The sequence below is a fragment of the Chiloscyllium plagiosum genome, unplaced genomic scaffold (genome assembly GCF_037043375.1).
Source record: "Chiloscyllium plagiosum isolate Xiang-an unplaced genomic scaffold, Cpla_swu_hap1 HiC_scaffold_16, whole genome shotgun sequence".
NCBI lineage: Eukaryota > Metazoa > Chordata > Chondrichthyes > Orectolobiformes > Hemiscylliidae > Chiloscyllium > Chiloscyllium plagiosum.
Genome location: NW_028270154.1, coordinates 65,370,239 through 65,389,974, shown reverse-complemented (window position 1 = coordinate 65,389,974; position 19,736 = coordinate 65,370,239). Strand labels below are relative to the sequence as shown.

At 42.0% G+C, this 19,736-nt stretch overlaps 1 protein-coding gene across 1 annotated transcript in view; it reads left to right on the top strand.

Annotated features, from left to right (window-relative positions):
- Nucleotides 1-9,611: 9,611 nt before the first annotated feature.
- Nucleotides 9,612-19,736, top strand: part of ttc1 (tetratricopeptide repeat domain 1) — a 62,107-nt gene continuing 51,982 nt past the window's right edge. Inside the window, exons 1-3 of the mRNA XM_043703884.2 lie at nt 9,612-9,698; nt 13,995-14,409; nt 19,666-19,726. Coding sequence (XP_043559819.1) covers nt 14,011-14,409; nt 19,666-19,726 — 460 coding nt within the window. The 5' untranslated portion in view covers nt 9,612-9,698; nt 13,995-14,010. The remainder of the gene's footprint in view (nt 9,699-13,994; nt 14,410-19,665; nt 19,727-19,736) is intronic.

Genomic DNA, 19,736 nt, shown 5'->3' with positions numbered 1-19,736 from the left:
CTACCCCAGAGGGGCAAGACCAGCAGCAAATGGACACTGTTAACCTTGTAAACTGTTAAAGTGGGGTTAAAAATTGCCAGCATCAATGTGCGTAGCATCAAATCGGCTACGCGATGTGTTTCTACGATGGCCTTCCTGGCCAACGCTAAAGCCAACGTCCTGTTTCTGCAGGAGTGTGGGATACCGCACCTCAGCAGCTACAGGAAATGGTTGAGCTTGTGGGCCCATGGGCCGTCAGTTTGGTCGGGGGGGCAACGATAGCCGCGCCTCTGGCCTGGGTATCCTGTTGAGAGGAGGCAACTTCACCATCTCCGAGGTTAAGGAGGTCGTGGGCAGGCGCCTCCTCGTCGCCGACGTCATGTACAGGAATGCTCCCCTGAGACTGATTAATGTGTACGCCCCAGTGGGTAAGAGTGAACGGTTGGCCGTCCTGCAGCAGCTTCCACTGTTGCTGGCTACGTCCAGGCCGGTCATTCTGGCCGGAGACTTCAACTGTATCATTGATGCAGATGGACGATCCGGCGGGGGGGAACAGTAAACTGGATGCCACAACCCGAGCCCGGATGGACACGGTAAAAGATGCCAAGCTGCACGACGTCTTCAGCACCCCTGCAGACAGAGCGCAGCGTAGATACACCTGGTCACGGGAAGACGGGTCTATCCGCTCAAGGATAGATTACCTGTTTGTGTCCCGAACGCTCTCGGTCAGATCCACCGACGTCAAGCCGGTGTTCTTCTCTGACCACTGCCTCCTGCTGGCCAACTGTCACCTACAGGACGAGCAGTGGGCTGGTAAGGGAACGTGGAAGCTGAACACAAAGCTGTGGACCCCGGGAAACATTGAGGAGCTCAAGAGGGACTACGCAGGTTGGAGAACCGTGAAGCTCCTCTTTAAGTCCCAAGCGGACTGGTGGGAAGCAGTAATAGGGATCATCAAGAGGTTCTTCATCCTCAAAGGTGTTCAGGAGGCGAGAGAGAGTCGGGGAAAACTGTCCCCGCTCCAAGAAAGTATGCAGAACCTGCTCCTGCTGCAGACGATGGGGGTCGATGTCACGGAGGACCTCAAGGAGGTGAAGGACCAGCAAGCCTCGCTCTTTGCCTCGGAGGCCTCCAAGATAATCTTCCGGTCCAGGGTCCGCTCGGTGGAGCAGGACGAGACGTGCTCACGTTTCTTCTTCCAGAAGGTGCACAAAGAGAGCTCTGTGCTCAGCAGCCTAAAGGAAGAAGATGGCTCCATAACGTCATCTCAGGCTGACGTCATGAGGATCATTAAACTCTTCTACGCCAGTCTGTATGACACGAAGCCGACCGACAGCACGGCCTCCCAGTCGTTCCAAAAGGTGCACAAAGAGATGATGTCACCTCAGGCTGACATCATGAGGATCAGCAAATCCTTCTATGCCAGTCTGTATGACTCTAAGCCAACCGACAATGCGGCCTCCTAGTCGTTCCTGTCCTCTATAATGGAGGTCTTAGACGACGGAACACGAGAGAGGCTGGACCAGCCGCTATCTCTGGACGAGCTGACCAAGGCCCTCGAGTCCTTCGAAAAGCACAAAACTCCCGGAAGCGACGGCTTACCGGTCGAGCTCTATACCGCTCTGTGGGACTTGATTGGCCAGGACCTGCTGGAGGTCTATGTCAGTATGCTTCGGGCAGGTACCGTGAGTGAATCCATGAGGAAAGGCATCATCACCCTCATCTACAAGCGGAAGGGGGAGAGAGAGGAACTCAAAAATTGGAGACCAATCTCACTGTTGAATGCGGATTACAAAATTCTGTCAAAGGTAATCGCCAACCGGGTCAGGTCTGCTCTAGGGTCGGTGATTCACCCTGACCAAACCTGTGCTGTGCCGGGCAGGAAGATCGCTGAGAGTTTCGCGCTCCTCAGAGATACGATCGCCTACGTGCAGGACAGAGGGTTGGACACCTGCCTGATCAGCCTGGACCAGGAGAAAGCCTTTGACAGGATATCACACAGCTATATGAGAGCTGTTCTCACATAAATGGGCTTTGGGGAGGGAATCTGCAAATGGATCAGACTGCTCTACAGCAACATTGTCAGTGCAGTCTCAATCAATGGGTGGGAATCAGATAGCTTCCCAGTCAGATCTGGAGTCAGGCAGGGCTGCCCTCTCTCTCCTGCCTTATTTGTGTGCTGCATAGAGCCATTTGCCGTCCATCAGGAAGGATGCGAGCCTGAGAGGGGTGACTATTCCTGGCAGCGGGGGCCTGCAGGTTAAGGCCTCCCTGTACATGGATGACGTCGCTGTTTTCTGCTCGGATCCGCTGTCCGTGCGCAGACTCATGACCATATGTGACCAGTCCGAACGGGCCTCGGGGGCCAAGGTAAACCGAGGCAAGAGCGAGACCATGCTCTTTGGGAACTCGGCCGACCAATCCTCGATCCCCTTCACCGTCAGGCCCGACCACCTGAAGGTGCTGGGTATTTGGTTCGGGGGGGCTGGGGCGTGCGCCAAGTCTTGGGAGGAGCGTATCAGCAAAATGAGGCAGAAACTGGGCTGATGGATGCTACGGTCTCTCTCCATCGTGGGAAAAAACCTGGTCATCAGGTGTGAGGACTGTCATTGCTATTATACGTGGCACAGGTCTGGCCTATTCCCAGAACCTGTGCCGCTGCAGTCACCCGGGCCATCTTCCAGTTCATATGGAGGTCAAAGATGGACCGGGTCCGAAGAGACTCGTTGTACAAAGATCTGGGCAACGGGGGAAAAAATACACCCAATGCCACCCTCACCCTGATGGCCACCTTTGTGTGTGGCTGCATCAAGCTGTGCGTGGATCCCCGGTACGCAAACACCAAGTGTCACTATGTACTGAGGTTCTACCTGTACCCGGTGTTGCGACGGATGGGCCTGGCCTCGCTGCTGCGGAACGCTCCGAGTAGTTGGACCTGTCCTTTGTGGAGAAGTTTATGAAGAAAAACACCTTTGACCACAAGTCCATCAGGAAGTGGTCAGCACGTAGTGTCCTTGAGACCCTTCGGGAAAAGGAGAGGGTGGATCCTATCGAGCGGTTCCCTGAGCAGACTGTCAAAACCATTTGGCAGAATGCCTCATCGCCAGAACTTTCCAACAAGCACCAAGACATGGCTTGGCTGGTGGTGAGAAGGGCTCTGCCTGTGAGATCCTTTATGCACGCCCGGACTCTCAGCCGCACTGCACGCTGCCCTCGAAGCGGCTGCGGGGGGGACGAGACTGTCACACACCTCCTTCTGGAATGTGCCTATGCAGACGAAGTCTGGAGAGGAATGCAGTGGTGTTTGTCGAGGTTCGGCCCGAGCAGCGCTGTGACGCGGGACTCCGTGCTCTACGGCCTGTTCCCCGGGACACACACCGAGACGAACATCAACTGTGCCTGGAGGATCATCAACTCGGTGAAGGACGCTCTCTGGGTGGTCCAAAACCTGCTGATCTTCCAGCTGAAGGAGTTGACCCCGACTGAGTGCTGCAGACTGGCACATTCCAAGGTCCAGGACTACGTGTTGAGGGATGTGCTGAAGCTTGGGCAGCTGCCGCCAAGGCGCGGTGGGGAAAGACCACTGTGTAAAGTCTGCCTGCCTAACGAAGAACAGGGGGCCCATGCAGTCATTTGGGCTCTGCTGACGCCTCAGCTAATTATATGGGCATATGATTGAAAAATGTACAGACCTGTATAAAAATGATAAATTCTGATCTCTGTATGTACATGTTTACATATGTATGGCATGACCAACTGTACAGACCATCAAATTATTTTATGAATAAAGTATATTTTTGAAATTTAAAAAAATTGAAACAAACATTGAAGGGGAAAGTAAACTCCTGCAATAACAAACACAGATGAACTAATGGGATTATGGTTCATAAGGATCTGGAGGATCAAACAAGTTCATTAAGCTACGACAATAATTCATTCTAGTCTCATCAATGAAAGGACGCTGTCCCTTTAGGTGAAAAGAGTTAGTCAGGATAAGGACAATAAACCTCAGTCCAGAAGACAGCAAATGGTCAATTAAGCTTATTGTGCAGCTGTGAAAACAGCAGATAATGACATTTTGCTGCAATTTGTTGTTCCTTTGAAATTATTCAATACTAAGAAATAAGTTCTAGTTAAAGATTCTTCAGGTAATCAAAAAGACAGATTTCAATGTAATTCTAAATACACATATATAACTAAATACAAAGGTCACTAAAAGCATTAAGGGAAAAGATTTAAATATAGATGTGAAAGTCAATTAGTTTTGGGAAGCTTTATCATTAAATGAATGCCTGGTATACCCTGTAAGAAACAAATTGCTTGCAACTCATTAGTTAGCGTGCTAACAGTAGGGGTAGATATAAAACTTTACATATAACTAACCTTATAATAGAAATTAATATTATGAATCTTATAGTAATTAAAAATCAACTTTTTAAAATATAATTAGGACAGTGGGAAATATAAGAGGAGTGACAGAATTTGATAGAGGTAGCAAATGAATATATCAAACACCAGAATCCAAACAGTCCTTTGAGTTAAGTAAGCCTTGGACATATCAGAAGAAGTACAGCCAGTAACTTTGGAATGTGAATTAATAGGATGCACGGAAAGATCTCAAAGCCTGGTGATTACAATGTCTGTTAAACATCATGAGATCATGGGAAATTAGAGCTGTCCATTATTGATTAGTTGTTTCACAGGTTTGGATGTATAGAATAAAGGGAAGGGTACAGTGACTGTGTTGTATCTGATTACTGTAACACAAAATGTATAAAAATAGTGTATCCCACAGTGAAAATCAGAGCATCATTGAGCACCCTTCTGATCTGAGCTAAAGATTAAGGGCACAACTATGTCCTCACAAGGCCAGATTCAACAGGAGTCTGTGGCTCTCTCCCTGCATGATCCATTGACTGCTTAAATAAAACCTGCCACATGCCTGAATTCTGCCTGCCTCCTGAGTCTTTGTCCTTGGTGAGAGGTTTCGCTCCTACAGGTCTGTAGTTCATTTTACTTTTCTCTCTCTCTTTCAGTCTGTCTTCTTTTTCTTGAATAGCAATTTGCTAATTTTCAACTTGCAGGAACTTTTCTAGACTCTTGGGAATTTTGGGAAATTCAGTACATCTGCTAGCTCTGCAGGCACTTTTAATATGGGATGGAATTTATTAGCTACTGGTCACTTAGTTTCTCCTGATAAGAGTCATGGACTTGAATTAATTACAATAAATGGGTCCCTGGTTACCCTCTATTTCTGATATGAAATTTGACTCTTTTAAAATAAAGACGAACATTTGTTCAACATTTTTACCCTTTCTTCAATTCCTGTGATAATTTCTCCTGGCTGTACCTCAAAGGAACCAACGTTACAATCTATTCTCTCCATTTGTATATTGGAGTGTATTGTCAGATCTAATTTGCTGCTTTTTAAATAAACATTTTCCTCCCACTTTTTGCTACTTTCTAAAATTCTACCAATCCTCACACTTCTTCCTGTTCTTCACATTATCAACCTCTTCTTTTAGTTTGATACTATCCTCAATTTCCCAAATAAGCCATGGACAGTTTTAAATGACATAGCTGCTGGATTAGGTCTGTGGAAGGTGAGGAGGGAGCCAAAATAAAATAAAAACTTATTTGACTTCATTCTCACCCATTCACCTGTTGCAGATGCATCAGTTCCTGACAGTACTGATAGGAATGATCACTGCAAAGTCCTTGTGGTGATGAAGGCCTGTCTCCACATTGAGGTCACTCTCCATTGTATTGTGAGGCATAACCATTGTGCCAAGTGGAATATACTTGAAACAGATTTGGCACTCAAAACAGGGCATCTATGAGGAGTTGTGGACCATCAGCAGCATCAGATTCATACTCTGCCCTATGGCTTGGCACATCCTCTACTTTACCATTACCATCAAATCAGGAGACCAACCCTGGTTCAGTGATGAGTACAGGAGGACATGGCAGGAGCAGCATCAGACATACCTAAAAAATGGGGTGACAACCCGGTGAAGCAACAGCAGATGACTGCTTGTATGACAAACAGAAACAGCATGTGATAGATGGAGCTAAGCCTCTGAACCAACAGATCAGATCAAAGGTATGCAGTTCTGCCACATGACAACTAAGAGAAGGAAGACACGCTACAAATATCCCCATACTCGATGGGGGAATCCAGCATATCAGTGTAAAAACAAAACTGAGACATTTTCAAGCATCTTCTACCAGAAATGCCAAGTGGATGAATCATTTGTACCTTCTCCTGAGGTCTCCAGCATCACAGATGTCAGTCTTCAACTAATTTAATTCATTCCACATAATTATCAAAAACACGTTGAAGGTTCCAGATACTTCAAAGGTTATGCACCAAGAAAACACTCCAGCAATAGTACTGAAGTTTTTTTTATTACCACTCATGGATTGTGGATGTTGCAAGTTAGCTAGTATTTATTGCCTGACCTAGCTGCTCATGGAAAGCTGCTTTCTTGAACTGTTACAATCCACATGCTGTAACCTACAATATCCTTAGGGAGGGAATTCTTGGATTTTGATCCTGCAACAATGAAGGAACAATGATATATTTCCAGATCAGGTTGGTAAATGGCTTGGAGGGGAACTTGCAGATGAACATGTTCCCATGTGACACATGCCCTTTCCCTTCTAGACTGAAGCGGTCATGGGTTTGGAAAGTGCTATCTCATGATCTTTGATGATTTTCCTGCAGTGTAAATAGTACGCACTGCAGTTATTGAGCATCAGTGGTGGAAGTATTGAATGCTTGTGGATGTTGTGCCAATCAACGGGCTGCTTTCCTGTCAAATGAGTTCTGCTTTGTCAAATCAGTGGAGCTGCAGACCAGATCAGAAATCTTAAATTCTAGCCCATTAATCATGACCAAAAGATGACTAACATTTTTCAAAAAAATCACTATTTCGTAAGACAATCTGCAATAGCTGGCCAACTTGGTAAATTAAATCATTTAATCAAAAGAAATATGACTGGTGAGAACAAACAGCTCAGTTTTCATCAGCTTCAAGGTTAATGTTGTTTCTAACTTTTGCATTGAGCTGGACTTTAAGGTCTGATAACACTTGTTGGGTTCTCTACATCACTTTACTGATGATCTCGAGAAGACTGATAGAGTTTAATTCACCAGACTGGATTATTCTCCTTTTTGTGTACAAGACATACCTGGACAATTTTCTACATTGTTAGTTTGGTGGCAGTGTTGCAACTGTACTTAAACAGCTTGGCATCATGCATCTTCAGTGTTGTTGGAGTCACACACATTCAGGCAAGAGGGGAGTATTCCATCATAATACTGACTTATGCTTTGTTGATGATGGACAGACTTTGGGAATAAGGAGGTCAATCATTTGCTTCAAGATTCTTAGCCTCTGACCTGCTCCTGTAGCCACTGCAATTATATGCTAAGTCCAGTTGAGTTTCTGGTCAATGGTAATCCCAATGACGTTGGCAGTGGGGGATTCAGTGATGGTAACACCTTTGAATGTCAAGGAGTAGTGGTTAGATTTGTAATGAAGTTGAAGGATGTACTGTACCTTTAAGAGAGAGTGAATGCTATTCTGAACTGAGAACTTACAAGTTCAGATGTTTCTCGATGGAGAAAGTGAGGACTGCAGATGTTGGAGATCAGAGTTGAGTGTGTGGTGCTGGAAAGGCACAGCAGGTCAGGTAGCATCCAAGGAGCAGGAGAATCGTCGTTTTGGGCAAAAGCCCTTCATCAGGATCCTTGGATGCTGCCTGACCTGCTGTGCTTTCCTAGCAGCACACTCCCAACCTTTTCATATGAAACTCTTGACCCCAGGGAGATCTTCAGTTAGAAGATGACAGACACTGAAGACAACAGCAGCTATGTGGTGGTGAAATTAAGCCGATGTAATTTTAATAAGTGTCTTATTGGAACAGTATATTGTTATAGAGTTGGAGGTAGATAATAAGTGGTTAAGAGAAAGGGGGGGCTTAGAGTTGTGAATAGTTGTTGTCTAATATTTTAGAGTTAAAGAATAAATTGATATTATTTTCTTTAAATAGTTGAGGCGAGGTGAGGTTTTCTGGGTGTTTGGATTAATTAACAGAGGGGTTCACTGCTGTATCACCACAGATTGTCTCTAGGCCATTGCCTAGCATTTATGTGGCACAAGTGTTACTTGCCATTTGTCAGCTCAAACGCGATGTATTTGAACAGACTGCTAAAGTATCTGAGGAGTCTCAAATGGTGCTGAACATTACATAATCATTGGGAAATATCCCCACTTCTGCCTTTATTGTGGAGGAAAAGTCTTTGATGAAGCAGATGAAAATCGTTAAGCATTGGACACTACCCTGGAACTCTTGCAAAGATGTTCTGGAGATGAGGTGAAAAATGTGATTCTGGAAAAGCACAGCCAGTCAGGCAGCATTCAGGGAGCAGAAAGTCGATGTTTCAAGCAGAAGCTCTTAATCAGGAAAGTTCCTGGAAATGACATGACTGACATCCAACAACCACAACCATCTTCCTATGCCTGTGTATTTCCTCTCTCCTCACCATTCAAGGCCCCAAACACACCTTCCAGATGAAGCAATGCCTTACCCGTATTTCACTCAATCTACTCTATTTGCTGCTCACAATGTGGTCTCCGCTGCAATGGGAAAACAAAGTGCAGACTGGGTGACCACTTCACAGAACACATATTCTCTCTGCAAAAAAGGACCCTGACCTTTCAGTTGCTCGTTACTTAAACAAACTACCGTGTTCTCAGGCCCACACATCTGTCTCAGGCTTGCTAGAGTGATCCAACAAAGCTCAGCGCAAGTTATAACAACAGCAACTCATTTTCTACTTGGCTACCCTGCAGCCTTCTGGACTTATTATCGAGTTCAACAAGTTTAGGCCTTGAGCATCTAAGCTCTTGTATTCCCCCACCCCACATACTCGGCCTTGCTCAGATCCTGATGAAGAGCTTTTGCCTGAAACATCTATTTTCCCGCTCCTCCGATGCTGCCTGGCCTGCTATGCCTTTCCAGCACCACTCTAATCTTGACCGTTGCTATCACACACTATCCATTAGCATATTCATTAGTCCCATTAGCAGCTCTTCATTCTCCCAGACTGTCCTTTAACACTCCTTTGTTTGTCCAACCATTTTTCTCTCTCTTTGGTAATCTATTGTTTACTTTTACCCATCCTCTGTGTAAAAACCATTGTCTTTTTGGCTCCAATCAGTTCTGAAGAAGGGTCGTTGAATTCAAAACTTTAACTCTGATGTATCTTCACAGATACTGCTAGACCTGCTGCGATTTTCCAGCAATTTCTGTTTTTGTTTTGGTGTGACCCAGGACTCCGAATGTTAATTCTGTTTCTCCCTGCACAGATGCTACCAGACCTGCTGAGTTTCTCCAGTATTTTCTGCAGCAGAAGCTGATTGCAAGAAGAGCTGAACTCAGAGTTGGCCAACAGGGGGCGTCCGGAGGGTGCTATGTTTGCGTAGTTTTTTGAGGGAGGGTTGAGAGCTGGCGAAGACTAAACGCGCATGCTCTTTATTGCACTGGCCGCTGAGATATGTAGTCCGCCCGGTTCCATCAAGCCTGTGAACTACAACTCCCGGTATGCTTCCAAGAGGTACCCACACATTTCGATTGGATAATCTTACCGGAAGTTGGTGTTGCTGTTTCCGCCGGGTAGGTTCATGCGCAGCTATTGAAGAGAGAAGCAGGTGAGTGAAGGGGGTTTATGGAGACGTGACATCGTAGTTTCGGTTAAGGGGGGGGGGGGGTTAGCCAAGGCTTTGAGCCCGGTTTTTCAGGCGAGTAAGGTTGGTATCTGGACTCGCCGTCAGTTTCTTCCAGAAATGCCAAATATCTTTACCCGCCTCCCAGCCGGAGGCGCCCGGTTTCTTGCCCCGGAGGAAGGGCAGCATCTATATATAGTGTAGACAAAATAAACGTTAACCTTTCGAGTCGAATGTGACCCTCTCCTTCAACTAAAGAGTATATCTAGCAGTCTTCTAATGTTTTAAATTACAGCTTTCTAGCATCTATAGTTTTATTTTGCTTTTATTTCTTTGTAGAAAATCTAAGATCCAGAAAGAAAGTTTTTTTTTAAAAAAAAGCACTGAAGTGGACCAAATCTGGAATCTTCCAGACTTTGTTGCAGTGTCATCTATCCACCCTGTTTTGTCTCATTGGTCTGCTCAGATATGTTACTACGCATCTCTGGAGCAGGTTGGACTTAAACCTGGGCCGAGGAGAAAGTGAGGTCTGCAGATGCTGGAGATCAAAGTTGAAACTTTATTGCTGGCACAGCACAGCAGGTCAGGCAGCATCCAGGGAACAGGAGATTCGACGTTTCGGGCACAGGCCCTTCTTCAGGAAACTTCTTCAGTTTCCTGAAGAAGGGCCTGTGCCCGAAACGTCGAATCTCCTGTTCCCTGGATGCTGCCTGACCTGCTGTGCTGTTCCAGCAATAAAGTTTCAACTTAAACCTGGGCCACACTATAATGACTGCCTGACAGTTGTTTGATGCAAATTAATTTACCTTCTAAACAACTTTTGAGATGGTTTTTCAGGGCCTTTAGTTTCTGATAGGTTTTGAATACTACAAAATTGAACAAGAAGTAGATTACTCAATAGAGAATTATATGACTGGCATGCATTCGGATAATGATATTTTGGATCTGCAAATGAATAGAATACTTGTCAATTTATTGTGCATTCCATGTTTTAAAAATGCATTTTAGTGTTCAACAATGGATAATCATTGAGTCTTGAAGTTTGATTTTTATCTTATTAGAAGAAATAGGATTAATGTATCAGTAAGTATTAGTGCAAATTTATAAATAGTGGGGCAGGGGAATTGCTATTACCCAAGGCTTCAGGCATGGGAAGAAAATGAATAAATACTCCCCCAATATTGCTGAAATTTGGTGGTCCAGTCTTTATTGTAAGTTGATACAAGCAAAACCACACTTGTTTACTCCTATAAATTTATATCCTGAAATGGAACCTAAACCAGCATCAGAGACTATACTGTAGACTTTTGGCAGGGGTGGGGACTTACAGTACATGATCCTAATTTCACTTTGGCCCTAGTGGGTTTGAGCTGGTTTAAATTGAAATGGACATGAAAGCAACAGCATGCAAATCTATCATGTGTATAGATTATGATTTTTTGATAAGCTATATCTGGCTGCAAATAAGTTTTGGTCATTGTATGTTGTTATTTCCTGTATGCAGTCAGGGCAATATTTTTTTCAAATAGTAGATCCTGAATTAAATTTTCAACAAACTTCTTGGCTTTAAACTTTTCCCAGTGCTGACCTTCTCTGAATAAACCATAAGCAGACTTTTTTGAAGTAACTGATTTTAAGATTGAAAAAGACTATGATATTATCAGTAGTTAGTAATGCAGTAGGCATTGAATTTCTGTACTAGTGCAGTGCTGGGCTTGCAAGCCAAACGTTCCAGTGGTTGACTGATCAAATCAGACAACATATCTGTCTGACTGGTTACAATGGCCAGAGTCCAGACTACTCAACCAGACCATACTTATAAGATACAGGGCAACACTTTTAAATGTAATTCTGATGGTCAGAATTTGTTGAACGATCCAAGTATGCTAATGGCTGCATTGTGGATTTCAGATAATCAGTTAAGTTTGTAATTTGCTCATTTGTGCATGCTAGAAGCAAAATGCATTCTTGTGTAGGGACCTGCCTTCTGCAAACAACAAATATATTCACATATTCCAAATTTTTTGATTTACCAGGGGCTTGGAGTCATGTTGTCATTTTGTTTGTGACTGTCCCTCAGCCAATAAATCAGCTTACCAATCAATCAGAACCATGGTCTATGTTATAAACTGTTAACATTTAAATTGTTCAAAGTTTGACATTTCTTGCATTTGTGCTGATTAATGCAAGACACAAAGTTTTGACAGCAAGTATCTCTTCTTAACAATATTCAATTTTTTTAATCTTGTGGGAAATCTTGCATAAAGGCTCCACTGGCTATTTTCCTTAAGGGTATGCAAGTGAAATTACCCCTAGCAGTAGGTAAGCTTTTTAAAAGGAATATTATGAAAAACTGAATTTACCCAATTTTACTCCCATTATTTGCACAATAGTGTGAAGGACTTTACAGGTTTAAATTATAATTTACAACTGAAGGATAGCAATTCCATTTATGTAGTGCTTTTTGCATCCTTGGACTTTTACAAAGTTTTTAGATGTGTTGCCACTGGTATAATATGTAAAAATGTGAAAGATAGTTGTTTATATCAAAGTTTGACAAACAAAAACTTCCCATGCCTGACCACTTTTGCAACTCAGTCTGATGGTCTCCAACAATCAATGATTATGTTTAAACATACAAAATGATCTCGTGGCTAAGACTGGAAGTCGATATTAGTAATGGGAGAGTACAAGGATATCTTTGGGGGTTCAGGTGACACAGAATCCATATGTAGAAACTTAAGAATTGCTTTCAGTTCAGTTCTTTGTGTGCATTGTAAATAATTAATTGGGAAGCATTGCAGGGGTAAGATCTCTCAACAATTTGAGATATGAGAACAATGTTTAAAAGATGTGGATAAGTACATGAGTGAGAAATGTTTGGAGGGGATATGGGCCAAGTGCAGGTAGGTGGGGTTATTTTAGTTTGGGATTGTGGTCGACATGGACTGGTTGGACTGAAGGGTCTGTTTCCATGCTCTATGACTGTATAACAGTGAGATAAATGATCAACTTTAGAGATGATGGTCAAGTGATAAATTTTAGTTCAATAAAACTTCTCTGTTCTTCAAAATAATTCCTTGTGACAGTGCATTCTTGTGTGGAAAAAGCAGACAGGATCATTGTTTAACATCTAATCCGAAAGAATGCAGCACTCAGCCGAGATTGATGCATCCATGTGTTTTTCTCAAATCAGCTTGACTGCTTTATGAAAATTACTTCTTTTTAACATTGGAAGGAGATCTGTGATGAAAACAGATTTTTAAAAAATGTGTTCAAAGTTTCATAGCTTCAAAGTTAAAATATGAGGAACATTTAAGAAAAGATTTCTACTAATGTAGTTCATTTTGAATTAAATCGCCTTTCAAGATCGGCTTCTCATCGAGCAAAATAAGTTTGAGTATGTTCCCACTGAAACACCTTCCATGCTGTGTATTTATGGTTCTATTCCTACACAGTTAAATATACAGAATAATTACCTTAGTTATAGAGTCACAGAGGTATACCCTTTGGTCCAACTTCTCCATGCCGAGTAAATATCCTATATAAATCTAGTCCCATTTGCCAGCATTTGGCCCACAACCCTCTCAATCCTTCCTATTCATATACACATCTAGATGCCTTTTAAATGCTGTAATTGTACCAGCTTCAACCACTTCCTCTGGCAGCTCATTCCATACTTGTACCAACCTCTGTGTGAAAAAGATGCCTTTTCGGGCCCTCTTATATCTTTCCCCTCTCATCTTAAACCTTACCCTCTGGGATCTGGATTCCCCATGTCAGAGAAAAGACCTTGCTTATTTACCCTATCTATGCCCCTCATGGTTTTATAAACCTCTATAAGGTCAGCTCTCAGCCTCTGACACTTCAGGAAAAATAGCCCCAGCTTATGCAGCCTCTCCCTATAGCTCAAACCTTCCAATCCTGGCAACATTCTCATAGATCTTTTCTGAATCATTTCAAGTTTTACAACATCCTTCCTATAGGAGGGAGACCAGAATTGCACGTAATACTCCAAATATGGCTGAACCAATGTCCTGTACAACCGCTAAATGACCTTCCAACTCCTATACTCAATACTCTGACCAAAAAGGAAAGCACACCAAATGCCGCCGTCACTATCGTAACTACTAGGACTCCACTTTCAAGGAACTATGAACCTGCATTCCAAGGTCTCTTTGTTCTTCAACACTCCCCAAGAACTTCCCATAAAGTGTACAAGTCCTGCTCTGATTTGCTTTTCCAAATTGTGATAAGCTTTTTGTTTTCTTTTTGCTTCAGTGGATCAGAACAGTAAATGGATCGGGAATCAGAAGACACCGAGCTTTCTGAAAGTTTGGGAACTTTTCTAAATGTTTCAGGTGGTGAGGGAGCAACACAGAAACCATCATCAGGGCATTTAAGTAGTGAGTCAACTTCAAGCAGGCGAACACCTGTGGAGTGTGAAACTTTAGGAGCCAGCGGTAATGCTGAGAAGCTCCGATTTGCTCACATTGCTGATGATGAAGAGACAACAGAAGAGCGCTTCTTTGAATGCAGAGAATCACTGGAGACTGGTGGTTTTGTGGACACAGAAGTTGGCGTGACAAATTCCGAGTTAGAGGATGATTCTGAAATAAAAGAAACCAAGAAGCTTGAGTTTGATGAAGAATATTTAAGAGAACTGGAAAAAGATATGCCTGAAGAAGAAAAACAGGTAATCCATGTGACTTGAGTTCATCAGATAATTTGTTTTCCATTTGAACCTGGTCTTCAGTATTGTGAATGATAAACTGCATTATTTTTGTTTTACCATTCAATTTGCATTACAACGTTTCTGCTAGTGTGTTTCAGGTTCTGAAATCCAAATATAAGATTTTGTGCAGTCGTCATTTTCTTATGCAGTTGCCATTTGTTCATAACTACAGCTATATATCTCAATACATTGTTTTGGGCTGTGACAATGGCACGAGTTAAACCAAGGGTGATAGCTGCTAACCTCAAGGAAAGTTGGCTCAGAGGTTAGTACTGCTGCCTCTCAGCTTCAGGTATCCAGTTTCAGTTCCATGCTCAGGTGTCTGCGTGGAGTTTGCAAATTTTCCCCATGTCTGCATGGGTTTCCTCTGGCTGTTCCATTTTTCTCCCACTGTCCAAAATTGTACAAGTTAAATGAATTGGCCACAGGATATACAGAGTTACGGGATTGGGTTGGGATGCTCCTTGAAGGTCAGTGTGGACTTGATGGACCAAATGGCCTGCTTTCATCCTGTAGGGATTTTATTCTATGAAAACCTCAGAGGTGTAGAGTCATAGAGATGTACAGCACGGAAAATGACCCTTCGGTCCACCTTGTCCATGCCAACCAGATATCACAACCCAATCTAGTCCCACCTGCGAGCACCCGGTCCATATCCCTCCAAACCCTTCCATACTTACCTCAGATGCCTTTTAAATGTTGTAATTGTACTAGCCTCCACCACTTCCTCTGGCAGCTCATTCCATACACATACCACCCTCTGTGTGAAAAAGTTGCCCCTTAGGCCTCGTTTACATTTTTTCCGTCACCCTAAACCTATGCCCTCTAGTTCTGGACTGCCCCATCCCAGGAAAAAAGCCTTGTCTATTTATCCTATCCATGCCCCTCATGATTTTATAAACCTCTAAGGTCACCTCTGATGCTCCAGGGAAATAGCCCTAGCCTATTCAACCACTCCCTATAGCTCAAATCCTCCTACCCTTGCAATATCCTTGTAAATCTTTTCTGAACCCTTTCAGGTTTCACAACATCCTTCCAACAGGAAGGAGACCAGAATTGCATGCGGTATTCCAAAAGTGGCCTCACCAATGTCCTGTACAACCACAACATGGCCTCCCAACACCTGTCCTCAGTACTCTGACCAATAAAGGAAAGCATACCAAATGCCACCTTCATTATCCTATCTACCTGCGGCTCCACTTTCAAGGAGCAATGAACTTGCACTCCAAGGTCTATTTGTTCAGCAATACTCTCTAGGATCTTACCATTAAGTGTGTAAGTCCTGCTAAGATTTGCTTTCCCAAAATGCAGCACCTCGCATTTATCTAAGTAAGCTTTGCAGTGAGAATGTAAAAGTACTGAGCTGAAGTAGGCCATTTGGCCCGTGGAGACTACCATTCATCAAAATAATGTCTGATCTGTTTGTGTTCCGAATTCCATACCCAACTCCTCCTGATAATGTTTGATTCCTCATAGACAGTCAGCACTTCAAGTTATCAATCTAGTGAACTGACTTCATATTTACATCCTTCCTTAAATAAGGAAACAAAAACTGAACACTATATTTGCGATGTGAACTCACCAATCCTATGTATAACTAAAGTATAACATCATTACTTTGTTCCATTTTTCTTATTGTAAAGGATAACATTCTTGTGGCTTCATTTTGCTTGTGGGTTGTTGTGTTCTTCAATATGGATTCCTGGTGTGGACCTGCGATGCTGTCTTCAAGCTGTCCCAAGAAATCAATCCCACAAAATATTCTCAAAGGCAACAACCAAGAAATAAACAGCATTAAAATTAAATCATCTATTGCTGTTTAAAACCTTAGTTACACCTTATTAAATAATGTAATGTTTTAATGGAGTGCATAACTGCAATGTGAAAGGAGAAAAGGGAATTTGTTTCCACATAATTGAAGTCAATGGATGCTGGCTCAGAGTGGAATGGGCTGATGTCACTTATGGCAGTGCATTGAATATGTACTTTGTTTCCTGTCTTAATCTGCAATTGTGCTGATGTTGCTGTCAGATTCAGAGGGGTAACGATTGTGAGCACTGACAAGTCAAAGGGAATAGAGGGTAGACAATAAAGTGGAGTTGAGGCCATAAATTAGCCATGATCTGATCAAATGGTGAAGTGGGGTCGAAGGACTGAATGGCTTATACTTAAATGTGTGTGTTTATAAATCTCCCTGCAAAATCTGTCATTTGACCGTTATATCCAAAAGTGCACTCATTATAAATGTTTCCAGTCCCCTTTCCAAAATTTTAGACAACAAAATTTCGGTGCCCCCTATCTAATTTTAAATCCAATATAATATCTGTGGGAAAGCTGGCATTTCCATAGTCCCAGGATTTCAGGAGACACCAGACTTCAATCTTCCATCTGCACTTGTGTTTCAAACCTTCAGTTAAGCTGTTATTTATGGAATCTGTTCCACACATCCACAACTCTGGAAGATTATAAAATATCCATTGCTGTCAAATTGAAATTTACTTTTTGTGAATTACATTTGTATTCAGTACATGTTAAACAGTATTTCTTTCAAATATTCTCTGTTTTAATGCCACAGTAATGTCCTTTCTCAATGATGCATTTTGTTTCAAGTATTTCTTCTTTCAAACCATAAATGGTGAATCATCCAATTCGCTGTTCCTTAAATTATTGGTTCATCCCTGTGCTTATCGCCAGACTACATTTCTAAATGTTGGCAACCATTTGGTTAACAATGGAGTAATGTTGTAAGTTATATCTTATGATCTGTTATTTACAGGGCATCCAGTTGATAAAGCCATGTTTGGCCATTCCCTTTTATTATGAATACTTGTTTCTTTGTTATTCGCATATTGTCGTGCTTCCCATTCTCGCAAAAAATGAGCCTATCTTGAAATCTGCATACTTGACTGATCCATTTCATAGAAAAGCCTCTGTCCTCTTTCTGTTTTCTACATATTTTAGTTTATTCCTCCATCAAGCATGCTCATTATTCTCACCTGTTTTGCGTTTGAAATTATTTATCTTTTTCCTCTTTTCTCAGCTTGCCTCTTCCTAATGATCAAAGAACTGTGCATAATCACCATTTCTGTTGCTGTTGCAACTATATTAGAATCATGCTTTCCCAACAATGGGTGAGGAGACAAATCAAATGTGAAGGAAAACTGGAAAACATTTGAAACGTGCAATTAGTTAATGTACTACTGTAAAGAGAAGAAATTATTAGCATTTTAGTGTAATTTACAATTGGAAAATAAGATGTACAAAGATTTTAATGGAATTGGTAAGAAGCGAGAGTAAGAGAGCACTAGAAAAAGTACTGTTTTCAATTGGGGAGGAGTTGCAGATTGGTTTAACTTAGATAAAACTTTGAGATATGGAATTCAAGTTATAATGATGCAAAACTGAATTTACAAGTAGTGAGGACCAAAAGTCATACCCGTTGAAAAAATAAATGGTGGATATTTGAGTGGGGAAGAGAACGATGACTGCAGTAGTAGGTGTGGAATGAAAATTCAAGTGCTGCCAATTGGTGTCTATTCAACAAATTTCAGTAAGAGTACATTTAACATAAAACCTATCAAAGCACTTAATGGACATGTTACAACAGAAAGTTACTTTGTGCCACATATGGTGATAATAAGGCAGATGACTAAAAGTTTGGTAAGACTTTGGTTTAAATATGTGAAAGGAAAGAATAAAGCAGTAAAATAAGGAAATAATTCCAGAGTTCAGGCAGAGTTCAGAGTTCAGGCAAGTAAAGTCATGGCTGTCAGTGGGTGATGCAATGATCAACCAAATCCAAAGTTAGAGGAATGTAGATATCTTCAGTTGTAGAGCTGGAGATAGTTAATATTGCAGATGGGTGAGATTAATGAGAGATTTGGAAAAATTGGTAATTTTAGCATCAAAGTATTACCTCAGTGAAAGCTAGTGTAGGTTAGTGAGTACATGGGTGGAGTGATAGGTGTGCAGAATTTGGTGCAGGTGAAGGCATGGGCAGTGACGCTTGGATGACCTCAGGTTTGTGCAGGGTAAAATGTGGAAGTATGTTGGAATAATCAAGTCTAGAGATGATAAAGACATGGATGAGGGTTTGTTTGGGATCAGATAGTGGTAGAATTGAGCAAATATATAAAAATAGGCAGTCTGTAGTAATTGTGCAGAATTGTTTGTTTGCTCGTCTTGATCAGGTATAGTAAGGATCGTTGGTTATTAAAGTCATGTTTAGACTAGAAGATTTCAGGTTTGACTGCATAAAAATGGTCCAGTGAAACAACATGCTCATGATATGAGGAGAAATCATACCAAAATTTAAATTTTCTTGTGCTTTTTAAAATTTAGTAAAATCTTTGTGTAAAAAGTGTGTTAGGTTGAGAAAAAAGAAGAATTGTGGGGAAATATGTTGCTGTTTCTTCAGTATTATTGAGTCAAAATCTCCCTCAGCACTGTGGGTGCACCTGCAGCACATGGACTGCAGCATTTTCTGGAAGGCAGTTCACTAGCATCTTGAGGGCACCTAATGATGGAAAATAAATGCTGGCCAAGCCAGTGATGGCTATGTCCTTCAGTTTAAAAAAAAGGTTGTATGGTAAATCTGGTATCTCTGGCCCACTATTGTAAAGACTGACCTGCTTCCGGATGACTGCTCTTGGGCTAGATGTGCAATATTTGTCCATTAGTCAAATCATTTTAAAACTTAGCACTTTCTGATGCTTCATGTAAGGCTGTTGGTTTTGGAGGATAAAAATAACTGACAACACAGTCAACTTTATATCTAACATATTTTATGGATATTTTTAGTCAACTGTAGGATTTGAAATTGAACCTCTGAGCAGTCCCCATATGTAAGACATTTTAGTTGTCAGTCTACACTCAACAAATATTCAGTGACAGTCATAGAATTTAGAAGATCTGTATGTTCTGGTATGTGAAACACAGAATGGAGAACTGAAGTCTTTCTTTGTGGATTTTCTTTTTATACTGTAACAAAATATATGACAATACTAGAATTCAAAATCTTTAACTTCTTTAAGGGCATTCAAAAGCGTAAGTGAATGATGTAGAACCTGAAGGGGTAGGGTGGGGGGTTTGGTGAGTGAGTGTGTGTAGATGTATATAATTGACCACTTTTCATGTTACAGCATTATATTTGGAAATTCTGCACTTCATATTCATACCTCTGGATTTTTAGACTCTCACCAACCTTCTGTTTTACAGCGAAGGCAAAAGTCAAGTCGAACATTGAAAGAAGTTGGAAATGGGCAGTTTAAAAAAGGAGGTATGTTTTT